The sequence below is a fragment of the Oncorhynchus mykiss genome, chromosome 17 (genome assembly GCF_013265735.2).
Source record: "Oncorhynchus mykiss isolate Arlee chromosome 17, USDA_OmykA_1.1, whole genome shotgun sequence".
Lineage (NCBI taxonomy): Eukaryota > Metazoa > Chordata > Actinopteri > Salmoniformes > Salmonidae > Oncorhynchus > Oncorhynchus mykiss.
In genome coordinates, this window is record NC_048581.1 from 83,043,177 (window position 1) to 83,062,108 (window position 18,932).

The window sequence follows — 18,932 nt, forward strand, 5'->3', positions numbered from 1 at the left end:
AGGCTAACAGAAGGATGATGATGATTGCTGGGAAAGAAACAGGAAAGAATTCCATCAACACATTGTTGAATTAAGCATCTTGTTTGTTCCTGTTTTGAGGAAAAAGTAAACAATCTACCATGACTGCTTTTGTTGTGATGCTGAAATCCATCAACCTCTAATCCATCAACAGTAAATAGAATACTGCATATGTACAAATAATTTGTGTTTTCTTGCAGGTTCATCATTTTCACAATTGTTTAGAATTTGAGTGCAGGGTTCTACCAATGAAGGTGAAAGTGGGAATCCTTAAAGACAGCTCTAAACTAAAGCTGTTTTTTTCTCTACCCCTCATTCAATCAATCCTCACTGTTGAGCCCCGAGTTCAAACATCAGCCCGACCTCATCAGCACTAATAGGCCAATCGCAATACTATTTGTATCTCAGTGTGCAACCTATTACCTTATGGAAATCTTATTCATGGAGCAGTATTAAATGTAAAAAAAAATCTTCAGAATCCAGTTTCCGTAATTAAGGTTTGAGTGATTTCAGATAGCTGTGTTGTAAGATTGCTCATCCACCAAGTTGTTTTGTGGCACCAGGCTACAATCTATCCTATGTGTCACATGTGACAGCAGCCTGTCTACCACATCTCTCTCTCGTTTCCTTGCTGGCTCCCCCGTCTCCACCAGTCTCCCTGCTGCCCCCCCCTTCCCTGCTGGCTCCCCCGTCTCCACCAGTCTCCCCGCTGCCACCCCTCCCGCGCTGTCTCCCCCTGTCCCTCTTCCATGCTATTTCCAAATTGACCCTTCAAGGTCCTCATGCAGAAACAAAATTACATTTGTGCCCCATTACAAGAAGCCTGGGGATTTTGAAAATAGTTGGAAATGTCTGACAGTGGTGAACACTGCAGAATAATTATTATGTAAATTTGCCAAGCGGTCGGGTTCCCATTGTTGCGAGGGGCCAAGGACTCACATCAGGATCTCTTAGCGAAGGTGTGAGCCATCTGCTTGTGACAATACCGCTCATGTTGATTCACTTCTCTCCAGATAGGCTACTGGAGACACTGATTAATGTGCTCAACCATAATAGGTTTCAGGTGTTCAACCATAATAGGTTTCAGGTGTTCAACCATAATGGGTTTCAGGTGTTCAACCGTAATGGGTTTCAGGTGTTTAACCGTAATGGGCTTCAGGTGTTCAACCATAATGGGTTTCAGGTGTTCAACCATAATGGGCTTCAGGTGTTCACATTAATTCCATTTGTGTTTTGCTGCACAATGAGGTCCTGATAGATTGTTTGACTTGTTTTTCCTCCACTTAACAGGGGCTTTCATCCAGCCATACCTGATAAAGAGGAGATTGGGAATGTATGGTTATGGGTATGGCAGTAGTACTTATTTTTCTATTATAGACATTTTTGTGACGTATTTTTCATATTCCATTGAGGCCACTTGTTGCACCCGTCTCAGACCTTCAAAGCCCACTCACAATATAGTAGAGGTTTTGTCACACAGTGTGTGTGTGCGTGGAAGTAGATGCAGAATTTATCTTCACCCTGTAGGGATTATGGAGCAGGGTTAGGGTCAATCCCATTTCAATTTATTCCATTCAGGAGATGCATTGACATTCAATTCATGAATGGGAAAAAAAATGCCATTTATCTTCAAAAAGGGTTTTTCAAAGCATGAATAGAATTTGAATTCCCTTCCTGTATTGACAGAACGGAATTGGAATGGAATTGATCCCAGACCTTGTTGTGTACTGTAGACAAAGGATCTGTGTTCCAAGGTAATTCATGGCTATTCTGTGGTAGGCTGTATCGGGCCCCATCCCCTCCTATAGGGAAAGCAACAGAGGATGTGTGTATGCCCTCTTCAACTTCTCAGCACTGAGAACATGTTGGTAATGTTGAATTACCATTTAAACAACCCAACTGAAACAAACTAAGTTATTGTAATGACTCAAACCAGTCCAATTTTTGGAGAAGTTTTTTGGCAATGTTCAGGCTGGCAGTGTTCAGGCTGTACAGTAATTACATTTTCCACCAGTCAAGACCACTGTAAGAATTTCAATAACTTCACTGTCACGGCTGTTGTAAGGAGGAGACCAAGGTGCTGCGTGGTGAGCATACGCATTCTTTTTATTTAGAAAAGACGCCGAACAAAACAATAAACACTACAAAACAAACCGTGAAGCTAAAGGATATGTGCCTTAAACAGTCAGGTGGATAAAAAGGGCTACCTAAGTATGGTTCTCAATCAGAGACGACGATAGACAGCTGTCCCTGATGGAGAACCCTACTCGGCCAAAACATAGAAATGCAAATTATAGAGTATAGAATACTCACCCCAACTCACACCCTGACCAAAACAAAATAGAGACATAAACAGGATCTCTGAGGTCAGGGCGTGACATTCACTTTCAAGCAAACTCGTGGCCTTCAATGGACATCATCTTTACATTTAGTTAATAGTATATTCTCAGATCAAATGTAGAGTAGTATTTCTGTAGAATTAAGGAATAATACAGAATATTTTGTTAGTATTATAGAATATGACATAATTTACTAAATGACACAAAAGATACAGATATCGTTTAAGTATTTCAGTTACTTCATGTAAAAAAAACTTTAATAATAATACAACAAATATTTGAATTGTCCTGCTTGATTAACAATATGAAGACTTTCGAAGTCGATTAGTGTATGCTGTAAATCTGATCCCGTTTACAAAAGTGCTCTAAATTTGTTCTAATGAGAAGCAGTTGGAACCGTAGAATTGTAATCCGTATTAGCTGCATGAGTTGATCAATTTCCATAATCTTCTGATTCTGTTTCACAAAAACCTTTCCCTTTCTTAATGAGTTATTATTGCAATGGAAAACATTTAGTCACTTCCGCCTACAAACCACCCACCCACAAAGACATGCGCATGCATCCATACTGTACAAACACACACGGACACTCACACACGCTCTACTCCAATTCTTGTTTCCATTCTCATTGTCCCAGTGGCCAGGATGTTTCAGAGTCATATCACCATTCCATGTATGGATTGTCCAATTATCTCATACATTTTCGACCCTTTGATATGCTTCATTTTCTGCTCTTCCCCTCCAAATTGATTGCCTCTCCTGTTGGTAAATGCAATTTGGTAACCACAAATCGAATCAAAACTGGATTCCTCGGCACACGACGGAGCAGCCGAGTGATTGGGTGCCCGCTTAATGTTGATCTCTCCCACAGCCAGCCAGACTACCAACCAGACACAGCCTATTTTCATCTCTTTTCCCAAAAATTATAGTCATATATTAGCTGACACTGACGTTAACCTTATCTATAGTAATTCACAACCTCTTTTGTGGCATATTTGTGCAGCCTCCTCACAGTGTTTCAGGATAAATTTACCATTCTTTCTTCACCCAAACTTTCTCTGAGGCTTTCCCCATGTAGAACAAACTGTATTGCTTGATTTTTACAATTTTTCTACATTGAATAATAATAGTCAAAACTATGAAATGACACATATGAAATCATGTATTAACTTAAAAATTGTTAAACAAACAAAAATATGTTTTATATTTGACATTCTCCAAAGTAGTCACACCTTGCTTTGACAACTTTGCACACTCTTGGCATTCTCTCAACCAGTAGTTCCCACATATGCTGAGAATATGTTGGCTGCTTTGCCTTCACTTTGCGGTCCAGCTCATCCCAAACCATCTCAATTGGGTTGAAGTCGAGTGATTGCGGAGGTCAGGTCATCTGATGCAGCAATCCATCACTCTCCTCCTTGGTCGAATAGCCCTTACAAAGCCTGGAGATGTGTTGGTTCATTGTCGTGTTAAAAAAACAAATGATAGTAAACCAGATGGGATGGCGTATCGCTGCAGAATGCTGTTGTAGCCATGCCAGTTAAGTGTGCCTTGAATTCTAAATAAATCTTAGAGACAGTGTCACCAGCACAGCACAGCACAACACACCATCACAACTCCTCCTCCTTGCTTTGCGGTGGGAACCACACATGCTCAGATCATCGGTTCCCCTGCGTCTCACAAAGAAATGGCCGTTGGAACTCAAAATCTCATATTTGGATTCATCAGACCAAACGACAGATTTCCACAGACCAAATGTCCATTGCTTGTGTTTCTTGGCCCAAACAAGTATCGTCTTCTTTTTGGTGTCCTTTAGTAGTGGTTTCTTTGCAGCAATTTGACCACGAAGGCCTGATTTACACAGTCTGCTCTGAACAGTTAATGTTGAGATGTGTCTGTTACTTGAACTCTGTGATGCATTTATTTGGGCTGAAATCTGAGGTGCAGTTAACTCTAATAAACGTATCCTCTGCAGCAGAGGTATCTCTGGGTCTTGAATGTTTTTTGCGACTGCACTTGAAGAAACTTACAAAGTTCTTGATATTTTCCGGATTGACTTACCTTCATGTCATGATGGACTGTCATTTCTCTTAGCTAATTTGAGCTTTTCCTGCCATAATATGGACTTGGTCATTTTACAAATTAGGGCTCTCTTCTACATTGTCACAACACAACTGATTGGCTCAAATGCATTAAGAAGGATATAAATTCCACAAACTAACTTTTAACAAGGCACACCTGTTAATTGTTAAATTAACTGTTAAATGCATTCCAGGTGACAACCTCATGAAGCTGGTTGAGAGAATACCAAGAGTTTGTAAAGCTGTCATCAAGGCAAAGGTTGGCTACTTTGAACAATCTCAAATATATTTTTAACTTTTTTTGTTACTACATGATTCCATGTGTTATTTCATAGTTTTGGTGTCTTGACTATTATTCTACAATTTAGAAAATAGTAAAAAAATATATTAAAAAATAAACTGGAATGAGTAGGTGTGTCCGAACATTTGACTTGTACTGTACATCTACAGTGGTAAATTTAAATTTAAATTTCAGGGTTGTGGTAAATGTATTTTAAATTCCAATCAACTCAGAACTGAAACCAAACTCCAAATTCTTCTAATTGAAAAGCATTAATTGAATTGAATTGAGTCTGCTTTCTCAATTGACTGGAAATTAAATTGAATTGACCCCAAAACAATCCAGCTACTTGTCTTCTACTGTGCCTCTACCGGCATGTCATAATATCTCTAGACACAGTCATTCACATTCATAGAAATGCCGGAGAGGCACGGTCATTCACTGTGCCATAGAGATGCCTGAGAGGCATGGTCATTCCCTGTGTCATAGAGTTGCCTGAGAAGCACGGTCATTCACTGTGCCATAGAGATGCCTGAGAGACACGGTCAGGGTGGCTGTTCCGTCCGTCTGGCCCAATTTAAGAACAGGCATGTAATTGTCTAAATGAAATACAACAGGACACATCTGGAGGGTTAGACAGACAATTGTTTAATGTCTGACCGTAAATTAAGACATAAATGACCATAGCATCGGGTTTTTATTTTTTATTTAACCTTTATTTAACTAGGGTGAATGGTTGCAAGTAAAAGGTCATATGGAACATCTGCTGCTATCTGTTGTATGAATTTATAGTGGATTAAGTTACAGACTGCCTTGATAGTTAGAAACATCAGCGTCTGCAGATATTTGTTGAATGGATTTATGGTGGATTAGGTTACAGAATGGCTCCATAGTTAGTTGCAGACTCTGATGTTCCTATCTGTTGTATGGATTTATGGTGGATTAGATTACAGACTGCCTCGTTGGGCGATTTGTCTTCTAGGGAGATATGAGGTGTCCAGTTTAAATGATAAAATAAAAATCATATTCATTGTTTACCGATTGTCATTCAATGGGCAGTTCTGGGTTAATTTGATGTGAATACAATCCCTACAGTTTAAATAAAAATACCCATATTGACCTCTATCAAAGTTTCAGTTGCTTATTAATGTTTCTATATACATGCTGAAAATGTTCTGAAAGAACCCTGGGCACAACGTTTGATTCTGCACACAGGGTAGCTATTTAGGCCCCTTGCTTTTTTCAATTTTACTAACGACATGCCACTGACTTTGAGTAAAGCCAGAGATTCTACTGTATGTATGCGGATGACTCAACGCTATACACGTCAACTACTACAGCGACTGAAATGACTGCAACACTCAACAAAGAGCTGTAGTTAGTTTCAGAGTGGGTGGCAAGGATTAAGATAGACCTATATATTTCTAAAACTAAAAGCATTGTATTTGGAACAAAACACTCACTAAACCCTAAACCTCAACTAAATCTTGTAATAAATAATGTGGAAAATTGTCATGTTCTGACCTTAGTTCTTTTGTTATGTCTCTGTTTTAGGTTGGTCAGGGCGTGAGTTGGGGTGGGTTGTCTATGTTCGTTTTCCTATGTTTTGTTTTGCGTTTGGCCTGGTATGGTTCTCAATCAGAGGCAGGTGTTGTTAGTTGTCTCTGATTGAGAATCATACTTGGGTAGCCTTTTCCAACCTGTGTTTCGTAGGTGATTGTTTTCTGTCTTTGTGTATGTCACCAGACAGGACGGTTTCGTTTTCTGTCTTTCTCTTTGTTATTTTTGTTTTAGTGTTCTGTGTTTAATAAATTCATCATGAACACATACCACGCTGCGTGTTGGTCCTCCGATCCTTCATACTCCTCAGACGAGGACTAAGAACGTTACAAAATTGAGCAAGTTGAAATGACTAAACTGCTTGGAGTAACATTTGATTGTAAACTGTCATGGTCAAAGCATATTGATGCAGTAGTAGCTAAGATGGGGAGAAGTCTGTCTATAATAAAGCAATGCTCTGCCTTAACAGCACTATCAATGAGGCAGGTCCTACAGGCCCTAGTTTTGTTGACTACTGTTCAGTCGTGTGGTCAGGTGCCACAAAAAATGACTTAGGAAAATTGCAATTTTCTCAGAACAGGGCATCATGGCTGGCCCTTGGATGTACACAGAGAGCTAATATTAATAATATGCATGTCATTCTCTTCTGGCTGAAAGTGGAGGAGAGATTGACTTCATCACTACTTTATGAGAATTGTTGAATGCAGCGAGCTGTCTGTCTAAACTACTGGCACGCAGCTCGGACACCCATGCATACCCCACAAGACATGCCACAAGAGGTCTCTTCACAGTCCCCAAGTCCAGAACAGACTATGGGAGGCACACAGAACTACATAGAGCCATGACTACATGGAACTCTATTCCACATCAAGTAACTGACGCAGGCAGTAAAATTAGATTTCAAAAACAGATTAAAAAAAGCACCTTATGGAATAGCAGGAACTGTGAAGCAACACAAACATTAGCACACACACACACACACACACACACACACACACACACACACACACACACACACACACACACACACACACACACACACACACACACACACACATACAATAACATACGCACTATACATACACATGGATTTAGTACTGTAGAGATGTGGTAGTGGTGGAGCAGGGGCCCGAGGGCACACAGTGTGTTGTGAATGTATTGTAATGTTTTAAAACTGTGTTAACTGCCTTAATTTTGCTGGACCCCAGGAAGAGTAGCTATTGCTTTGGCAGCAGCTAATGGGGATCCATAATAAATACATATACACACGCAGACAGTCAGGAGAGTTTCTCATGTTTATGTCAGACAACCTAATGGCTTGCTGGAATCTCGTTAGGGTCTTTATTGACATTGTGTTTCATTAACTTGATAGATGACATCTCTTAAGGCATGGTTACACAGTAGTCAACAACTCTGCGCCAAAGCGAGTGTCTAGTCTGTGGTCAAAGATGGCTCTCAACAGGTTTGGCCCTAATAGCCTACAGTTTACTACCACTGCCATGCCCTGCCTGTGTCACAACATGTCTGCATTCTGTGCATTTATTATATAATAAAAGCCTCTTAACAGCACCCCTCAATGACCCCCGGCATATGTGGGTGCACACACACACACACACACACACACACAGTGTTCTGCTCACTCTCTTGGCACATGATCCAGCTCAGGTCCATATGGGAAGTGTATTAGAAGAACCTATGACTGACCTTTATAAAAGGTTCATACTTAGTTGAAAAGAAACAGACTTTGTTCAGAGTGAGAGGTATCTCAAATGTATCATCTATAGTTTCTATGAGATAATGATCCTGTAATGTAAATGATTAGAAAGGTCTGCCAAAAGCCCAATCTACATGGGGATTAGTTACTAAAGCTAAAGAATCTCATCCATATCCCAGCCCCCAACTCGAGGGACACCTCTAATCATTGCGCCTGTCCTCATACAATGTTTTCCCGACAGCATGTGATGGCTACTACACATAAGGGGACATAATAGTCTGGTTAACAGCCCTTGCAGTGCACAAAATTGCAAAAAGAAGGGATGACACTTAATCCAAAACAAGTTTGGAATACTTAATCTCTCAGTTGCATCGCAGGAATCACAAATACTGTGTCCATTTCAATCTCCAGGGATTATTTCAGCCTTGTCGTGGACGTCTCAAAAATAGGTTTTCACACCACAGTCAAAATGACACCCACATCCAGACTGTGCCTGATTGGTGGGGTGGGTTGGGTGATTTAAAGTTTAGTCAAGGGGTTGAGAGTGATAGTAGGGTAAATTGATGATGGGTACCTAAGGCCAAGTCTGTCTCAGTTCACCGTTGCCTGCCCAGCCAAGTGCAAGCCAGGGACAGTCAGGGACATGACTAGGCCACCCCAAGGTCTCCTACATTTAATTTCCGTTCTGCTTAGTCAACCAAGTACAGTGAAACTCCTTGGAGGGACTGGGAGAGACTGACGGATTGGTGCGGAGGGGGAGAGAGGGAGACTGGAGGAGAAGAGGGAGCCCGAGAGAGAGACTGGAGGTGAGAAGTGGTGGGGCGGGAGAGAGAGAGAGAGAGAGAGAGAGAGAGAGAGAGAGAGCTAGAGAGAGAGAGACTGAGAGAGAGACTGAGAGACTGAGAGAAGAGTAATAGTGAGGAGAAGGAAGAGAGAGACTTTAGGAGAAGATTTGTGAGGTGAAAGACTTTAGGAGAGGATTTATGAGAGAGAGAGAGAGAGAGAGACTGGAGGGGAGGACTAGTAAGGAGAGTTAGAGAGACTGGAGGAGAGGAGTAGTGAGGAGGGAGTGCGAGAGAGAGACTGTAGGAGAGGAGTAGTGAGGAGGGAGTGCGAGAGAGAGACTGGAGGAGAGGAGTAATGAGGAGAGAGAGGGAGCGATAGGGCTCTTAAGTTGACTCATGGCAGTCACTTTTCACTCACGCTTCTTTTTATTGTTTTTATTGTAGTGATAAAAATGGTTTTGTGTCTAGCTTTTAATGTGTCATCTGTGTTACTATAGATGAAGACATCCCTATTTGTTTCTGTAGATGTTGAGCAGAACAATGTCTACACCTATAAACTGGGTTCTGTCAACCAAGCCAGCTTGTATGAACAACATTTTAGGCTTGATTGACTGAGATAAATGGCCAAGAGATTCCAACACAAAACTTATTCAACATTTTTTGCTCAATAGTCATGACACAATCCTATAATTTCAGGGCAATTCTTCGCACAGAGAACAACATTGCACAGGTGTAACAGCTAGCCATAGTGAAAGGTACTGTTGCTATAAAAAAAAATGGCCATATGCTAAACCTACATTATGTAAAAACCCATCAGACTACCTTATTGATGCATTACGTAAAGTGTCTTCTTTGGGTTCTAAAAAAGCACTTTGTATATGCAATGTATTATAATGATAATATAATGATGATATAATAGCATAATATACCTGTAATTCATTAGCATAATGTAGGCTACCTTATACTCAATCACATACTGTATCTGCAGTTGGTTAAACACCTGGTTTTGGTGTAGTGAAATGCCAGTGTTAGGACACACCAATTTACCTTATTGCCTGCTCCCTTGTTCGCACTCCTCGAATTAAACCTAGTTTATTGATTCTGATTCCTTCTGTTTCTAATTCTTGAGGGGACTGCGTTTCTCTACTACACTGTCCCACAGAGATATCCAGATGATCTCTGTTTTCTGTGTTAATGGACTGTAGGGAAACAATAAAGCTTGTAGAACTTGCAGAGCTTGTACTCTGGCAGTTGAAAGTTGAATATAAAATGTTTTACCTCGACAAGTGTTGTTGCTGTGCACAAGTGACAAAACGCTAATTTAATATTCAATTTACAGTTAGCTTTTGTAAACAGGTGGCTATGTGCAATGCTGTCAGAGTTGTTTGTTACCGCCTACTTGAATGCAGAAATACACCCACATGTCTAGGAAAAGGCCTATAGAGAGCTTTTATGTTTTTCTGGTTTTGATAAGTGGAGTTTGACGATCGAGTTGGTAAGAGACTATTGGCAGATTGTGTAATGCATTGCAAAGTCTGTCAACAAGCACACCCCTTCCTTGACAACTGTAAGGCAAGAACAATGGCAAAATGTAAAGTAGGTGTAGGCACTATTTGATTCATACTGTCGCCTATTTCTGACTCATCATAGAGTGAGGTTGGTGTGATTGACTTCAACACTTAACCTCAACACTCTCTTAGTGCTTTTGAGGCTGATGTGATTGACTACAACATTTAACCTCAACACTCTTACATGCTGGCCACACCAAAATAAATACATTTAAACATACATGTTATTCAATTATTGCACAAAGATGAACTGAGTTTGGTCAGTTATCATGGCAACTATGAGATGCCAATCACCATATAAAGTCCAAAGAAGAAAAAGCCTGGAAGGAGGAGAGATGACTAGAAACAATTTAGTTGACCGTTTTATGTGTGGATTAATTGTAGGAGTAGAGGAACTTGTGCATTTCAGGTAAAATAACAACTCACCATTTATATCCAAGGACAAATTAGCTAGCAACAGCAAGCAAACTAGCTAAATTGCCATAAATGTTTAATGGTTTTCGACCTGTCCCCAATTAATATAATTGGTTTAGAGTTTGTTTTGATATTTTACCCTGCATGTCGTGATCAGGTTTGGTGTGGGGGAACAATATCACGATAGCACACGCTCGCAGATGGTTTGGGTACGGTGTTAGTGCTTTTGAGGCTGATGTGATTGACTTCAACACTTAACCTCAACACTGTCTTAGTGCTTTTGAGGCTGATGTGGTTGACTTCAAAATTTGATTTCAACACTCTTAGTGCTTTTGAGGCTGATGCGGTTGACTTCAACACTTAACCTCAACACTCTCTTAGTGTTTTTGAGGCTGATGTGGTTTACGTCCAAACTTAACCTCAACGCGCTTTTGCAGTCGCATGTTGATAAAAAGAAGAGAATAAATCAGGCAGTTGTATCGGATCAAGGTGAAAGGGCATTTGACACCTAAGCTGCTATAAAAAGAAAAAGAGAAGTGAACCAGGTAGGTGCTCACTTTCAGAATGTCGGAGTACAAGGAAGGGGTTCTCTAGATTCTGAATAGCCTTAATCTGCTAATTAATACACACACACACACCAACTTCTGAGCTTATTTTAGTCATGATGCATTCAAAACACCCTATAAGTGGGCCATGAGTTATTACAAACTTACAGTATTTATTTATATGTTGTGAGACCACATTCATACTATGCAACAGATTTATCTCTCTGGACAATTTAATTGTGTACTTGATATTCAGCAAATCCCCCGATAGCCAAAGATATACGTCCCATATCACACATCAAGAATTGAATTAAATGAAATACTTATATTTCCAACCAACCATGGGGAATTGAAATGCAAAAGGAAATTGAAATGTAAAAGTAAGCCATGATGCATATCTCAAGTTTGGATTGAAGTTATATTTTCCATATGTCAATTTAGTATTCCGCCCACCTCCAATGGTTTGTGAGAATGGTAATCAAAAGGTTGCTGGTTCAAATCCCTGAGCTGACAAGGAAAACAAAGCCAATAAAACATGTTGTTAACCCACTGTGTCCTGGTAGGCTGTCATTGTAAATAAGAATTTGTTCTTAACTGACTTGCCTAGTTAAATAAAGGTAATAAATAACCATGTATTGGTGCAGATTGTTGTTTTTGGGTGAGATGTGTACAGCATATGGACTCCTACTTTCAGAAGACAAACCCAAGGAAAATAGGTCAGCTCGACCACTAGGGGCCTTCTTCTATTGCATCATCCTCAGTTCATATGGCAAGAGGAATGATGAATGAACAGAACAAAAGCACAGAGAACCCACTAACCATCCTCTCGAGACTTCTGTATGAAGGCATCCACCCCGCTCTCTCCGTAGTTGCCCTCTGACGCCACAGTGGAGACGTAGTTCCAGCGCATGGCCTTGACGATGTCCACCATGGCCTGGGCCTGGTAGGTGTCTGGGGGCACCACGCGCGAGAAGAAGTCATAACGTGTGTTGTCGCTCAGCTCCGGGGCCGTGGAGGCGTAACTCACCTGGGGGATCTAAGGAGAGAGAGAAGAAAGGATGAGTTAACATGGAGAAGAGGAGAAGAATTTGGAGGAGACAGGGAGGGTGGGTGGATGAGAGGAGAATAGCAAACAGTCAGTCTCAAGGGGACAGGAATGGTGATGGATCAGTTGGTAGAGCGTGGTGCGTGCAATGCCAGCGTTGCGGGTTCGATTCCCACAGGGGACCAGTAGGAAAATGTATCCACTCATTGCTGTGGAAAGGAGTGTCTACTAACTGACAAAAATGTACAACTTGAAGAAGTATTTTCCTGGCTGTGACGTAGTGGGTGATATGACTAACTGTTCTGTTTTAGTGGGGAACCGTGATTTTAATGCAACAGCTTTCTTTCTCCACCACAGCTAGGTGGTTCATTATCATTGGGCAGCAAGCTCAGAGGCACAAACACTCTCTGGAAACACTCAATATTACATCTGACCCAATGCCATCCTGCTGCCAAGTTAGCACCCACCACAGATCCATACCAAAACAAATATCTGGGCTGGCAGTGGACTGACACAGACTCAGGATTGTGGCTCCCTATCCATTGTCACCACATCCTCTCCAGACCCTTGTCATGTTTTAGCAATATTCAGTGTAAAACATTAGAAGAAGGGTAAAACTAACCTGTCTCACGACGTTCTAAACCCAGCTCACGTTCCCTCCTAAAAGATAAAAATCCTTTTCAGTTTACTAAGTAAAATATCACCTTTGATAGTTCAGTGGCCTTGTTGTTAATGTGTTGTCTCTGAGAATGGAAGGTTGGGGGTTCGATCCCTGGTTTATTCATACCAACGACTCTAAAAAAAAGGTGTGTACTTGTCCTCACGCTAGAGGACCAGGAGATGGGCCAATGTGGCTCAGACAAGTCTACATACAGATGTAGGCTTTTCATTTTAACCAGTTTCTCAAAGCAGGAAAATAATTCATTGTTATTACATATGTTTTTGTAGGGGTTTATACATTTTTAGTTATGACAAAACAAGTCTGACATTTTAAAGTGGACTTTTCATTTCAATCATGATGTTTTTACACAAATTTCCCTACCACTATTTTTAAAAGCAATGAAACAATTTAGTATGACACCAGTTCATCCATTTAAATCCTAAAATGACTCTCCATTTGCAGTCTCGCCATTTGAAATAGGACAAATATAGCACCCACCAAATAATATATATTTTTTTTTCTCAGACAACACTTAGCTGTAATTTACCGGTAGCCATGGTCCTGGTTATTACTACGTGTTTTACTTTTCTATCATTTCTCTATTTTATTTCTCTCTGCATTGTTGGGAAGGGCCGTTAAGTAAACATTTCACTGTTTGTCTACACCTGTTGTTTACGAAGCATGTGACGAATAGAATTTGATTAGATTTGGTCAGTAGCTTTTACTGTTGTTCATTTACATTGAGCTGAGGCTAAGAGACAGTATGTAGCCTACGTTTTATTTTACTTATCTATTTTGAATGAACCCTTATTTTACCAGGTAAGTTGACTGAGAACACATTGTCACGTTCTGACCTTAGTTATTTTGTTATGTCTTTGTTTTAGTATGGTCAGGGCGTGAGTTGGGTGGGTTGTCTATGTTTGTTTTTCTATGAGTTGGTATTTCTGTGTTTGGCCTGGTATGGTTCTCAATCAGAGGCAGCTGTCAATCGTTGTCCCTGATTGAGAACCATACTTAGGCAGCCTGTTTTCACCCTTGATTTGTGGGTGATTATTTTCTGTGTCTGTGTGTTCCACGCGGAACTGTTTCGGTCTTTGTTATTTCACGTTGTTATTTTGTATTTTTCTGTGTTCTATTAAAAGTATCATGAACACTTACCACGCTGCGCATTGGTCCTCCGATCCTTCCTACTACTCCTCATCAGAGGAGGAAGAAGACCGTTACACACATTGTCATTTACAGCAATGACCATGCTTCAGTTGTTAGGGAGCAGTGTAGCCTGCTCGATGCAGCTGTTGTGTTGGCATCATTAAAGTGAAGACTTATTTTATCAAATCAATTCTTTGTAATTATTATTATGTGATTAAACTAATAATGTAAATGTAATTAACTAGGAAGTCGGGGCACCAAGGAAAATCTTCAGATTACAAAGTAATACTTTTCCTAATATAACTTTTCAGATATTTTCATATCTGATCAATTAGTCTTCTAATTAATGAATCATTCTTTACCTCACGTTAGTCTCATTCCGAACGTCGTAAATCGTTGGTTATCTGCACAAACCCAGTCATCCATACATCAATTGTCTTAATCGTTTATTTATTAACTAACTAAATAATCACAAATGCATAACAAACAAACAAAGTAGATATGGTCACAAGGAAATGATAGGGGATGTGCCCTAGTGGGCTAAACCGGTATGACGGTTTGGTAGACAAAGGGACTGAGACGGGTGCGAAAGACAAAAGACACTACACAGTTAATAATTATAATAATTGAAATACTAATCCTTTGCACATGAATGCTCACTCATTCGGGAATAATTGCAATCAATATATATTTATTTATGCTCAGTGTGTAGTTATGATCTCTGTTGGAATCGTCCGTCTTTCTGTTGGAAAGGTCATCTGAACTTCTCTTTGCATCGCTGGAGTCTCTGTCGTTAGAAAGGATACTTCAGAGTTCCATTCAGAAATGTTCTTATAGAATAGATGTTTTGGCAGTTGTCGGTCTTCGCATTCAATGGTATATAATTCCTAGCTGCAGACTAGTAATTAGTGTCGAAGATTTGCTCTTATTCTGTCGGTATCGATAGTCTCAGAGTTTAACCATTTGGTATAGTTAAGAATTCAGCAACCATTACAACCTTAGCTTGTCCTGAGGTTTTTCTGGTCTCTACTCAAACCTTAGCTCCCTCAGCTGACCGAGGTAGGCATGGTCTGAAGATGATTTCTCCAGGTGGGGGTTTTATTCGAAACTGTGGAAAAGCTGTCCCATGACGCCAGATCGATGTCTGTGCCCATGGGGGCAGGCCAATGACTTAGTGAAACTTTAAACATGAATACAATTCTCTCACATTAACAGTTTAAAATCACATTACATAATTTCACAAATAGTTTCATCTTTACTCATTCATTTTATACAATAATAAGATGCAAGCTTCAGAACTGAGGCTCCTGTATAAACAGAGTTATGGTTCTGTGGCTATATTGTCTTTCCTGAGGTCACAATCATAAAACAAAATGGCCCGGTTGTAGCTGGATTCTCCTCCGACCGTTTTACACACTCACCAAAACATGGATATTGTTCAGTTCTCAAATTCTGTGATGTAGAAGTTCCTTTGTTCTACTGTGAAACTCTCTCTGACTATACTGCCTGGCCATGAGGAAAGAGTCTCCTGTAGGAATTTACGACCTGAGATAACAGAACCTGGGTGTAAGAGGGAGAGCGGGATAAGGCACTCATTATACTCAAAGAGGGCCACGTCATAACACAGTGTTACATGAAGATGCACAAATACATTTGAGCATTTCGATAACCCTTAAAATCTCTGCTCAGTTAAAGAAGATGTCATATGGTTGGGTAAAAAGCTACTGCATAACGCAGTAAAGAAAACACTTATTTTTTCCTATCTCTTTATTTGCCTGTTTGGTAGCCTACGGTATAGCAGCTACATTGCAGTAGGTCCATGGTGTTTGCTGTCCTATACCATAACCAGGACTGTTTCAGTCCACTCAAGCCGTAGCTGGGTTTGAAAAGTATTCAAAGAGACAAGTTAGAGGCCAGAGTCCCTGAAGGGCCCCAGCATGACCCACAAGATGCTTTGACCCTCAGAGTGTTCTATTTCCATGATGTAGTAGTTGCCTTGCCATGTTGTCCATAATAAGGGACATGAGCAGCCTGCATTCTTGTGCTTAATGTGGGTAGACTCAGGAAATAGAGTTGATAGTTGAAACACTTCCATGCTACTGTAGTAGTTAGCAACAATAAAGGCTCATTTCGAATTCACAATAATAGGAAAGGTGAATGTTTCACACTATATTTTTTAAGTTTTCCTTTATATAGTACCTAATTGTATGAACAGATTCAGTCTTGATACATGGAAGTATTCTCAGCTCAATTTCACAGTATATGTAGTGTACAGAGTAGTGTTCCAGGTCCAAGAACAGTGATGGCTTTTAAATGATCTTAATGCTTTGTTGGTGAGTATAACCTCGCATTAAGGGGGCGACTGCCTGTGATGTTTTTCTAGTTAAAGAAGGAAATGAAACAGATTTTCCTCCACAGATAGGAGGAACCAATGTCCTGATCGGCAGTATAGCCCTACTGTTTGATACTTTGTCTTACCAAAATACAGTGTATTAAAGAAAGAAAGCTGATGGTCACTAATTATACCAGCTAAATTAGCTAAGAGTGATTTATATTCTAAGAAATCTCTTTCTAAGAAATCCAAATGCAGTATAATTGTCTATGGAGTACACCTACAAAATGAAGGCACAGCGGGTTTTAGTCCACTAAGTGCCTTCATGTTAATGAAATTGAGAATGCCTCGCAGGGACTGTGATGGGATACTATCAGGAATAAAGAGTATCAAATTACATCATTCTCACAGGTATATCTAATTTGAGATGCTCAAAACATTAAGTGTTCTAATTCGGACCCAAATAAGACAAGATGTGTTAGTATATAGGCCAAGTAGGTATTGAGTTTAAAGGGTCTTTGAACTTTGACCTTAGAGAGTTAATGGGGTGCGGCAGTGTTAAGACTATGGCATCAATAAATCAATATTTCTCCTAAAGCTGTATCCGATGGATTTAGTTGGATAAATGTAATCATGGCATACAAATGTAATGGTAGCTAGTATGAAACTGGAAACAGATTTTAAACGGTGACCCTTGTGGATTACCATTGTTAACCAGATATTCCTTTGGGTGCTATTCCTGTTCAAGTGTAGCCATCTGAATGCGCACTGTATGTCTGTTATGTTGCTAGTATGCATATTATAATTGGAATCTTGCAGTTTGGAGTTAACAACTGTTTAAGCACAATTAGCAAGTCAAGAACTTGAAATTCTCAGGCTTGCATTTTATCAAGCACTCTTTGGAATGTAAATGAAGTTGCGGGAAAGATCACAGCTAAAGCTGAAAGACATTGAGTGACTAAACCAGAAGGTGTTTTTTCTGCTGTTTTTTTATCAACCTGGCTAAGCACTGTAACTTCACTTCACACACAAAGTGTCAAAGAAAACATATGCACAGTGGATATGTATTGTCTGCCAAGCTTTATAATTGCTGTGATTGTATGGTTACTAAAGAACGCTTCCAGAAATAGCAGGTCTCTGTAAGAAGAACTTCCGCCCTATTAATCTGTTACTGAAAACATGGCAATTCATTGGATACTAAAGGAGACTTGTAAATTAAAAGCCATGCATCAATAACCAGTGTGAATTAAGTTATTTAAATAAATTGTATTCATAAAATGCTGTATGTGTTTGGCTGGGTGTTATCTTTCCTTATGCCTCTTGTTGTACTTCATCAACTGTTCATGAGGCGGAAACAAATGTGGCATGGGCCCTCAGATCCTCAAAAGGTTCTACAGCTGTACCATTGAGAACATCTTGACTGGCTGCATCACTGCTTGGCATGGCAACTGCAAGGCACCCGACCGCAAGGCACTACAGGGGGTGGTGAGTACGGCCTATTACATCACTGGGGCCAAGCTCCCTACTATCCAGGACCTCTATTTTTTTATTTTTTTTATTTTACCTTTATTTAACTAGGCAAGTCAGTTAAGAACCAATTCTTATTTTCAATGACGGCCTAGGAACAGTGGGTTAACTGCCCAGGCAATGTTAGAGGAAGGCACAATGGATTGTCAAAGACTCCAGCCACCCAAGTCATAGAATGTTCTCTCTGCTACCCCATCGCAAGCGGTACCACTACACCAAGTCTGGAACAAACAGGACTCTGAACAGCTTCTTCCCCCAAGCAAGACTGCTAAACAAGACTGCTAAATAGCTAATCACCCATGTATTGCAATAGTTTATGTGTCAGGGAATAGGGTCAGTCTGTATATCTGGAGTATTTCTCCTGTCTTATCTGGTGTCATGATATTGTCCTCTTCGGGTACAGCAAGCCCCATCCCCCTCTCCCTGTGTCCTACACACAGGCTGCTGTGGTCAAAGAGGTCATAAAATTCCTGGAGAAGAGAATCTCCTCATGGCCACAGTATAGAGAAAAGGTGAATTTTCATAGAGAACAAAGGAATTTCTTCCACCTCACAGAACTTGAGGTCCGAACAACATTTATGTTCTGGAGAAGGTATAAAAGATCGATGAAGAATCCAACTACGAACTGGTCCATTTGGTACAATTTGGTGAAACTCATGGGAGACAATATGACCATATTACCATAACGCTGTTTATATAATAGCCTCAGATATGAGGTTTACATCTAATTGTTGTATAAGATGAATGGGTGAGGATGATACTGTATGTAAAATTGTGTAATGTGATTTTGGACTGTTTAACCTAAGATAAAATTCTTGTTAATCCAGCCACAGTGTCTGATTTCAAAAAGGATTTAAACCGAAAGCACCACAAAGGATTATGTTAGGTCACCACCAAGCCACAGAAAAACACAG

At 40.1% G+C, this 18,932-nt stretch overlaps 1 protein-coding gene across 1 annotated transcript in view; it reads right to left on the reverse strand.

Annotated features, from left to right (window-relative positions):
* LOC110494726 (metabotropic glutamate receptor 4-like) overlaps positions 1 to 18,932 on the reverse strand; it is a 279,682-nt gene that overhangs the window by 87,631 nt on the left and 173,119 nt on the right. Inside the window, exon 3 of the mRNA XM_021570042.2 lies at positions 12,124 to 12,340. Within this exon, the coding sequence (XP_021425717.1) occupies positions 12,124 to 12,340 (217 nt within the window). The remainder of the gene's footprint in view (positions 1 to 12,123; positions 12,341 to 18,932) is intronic.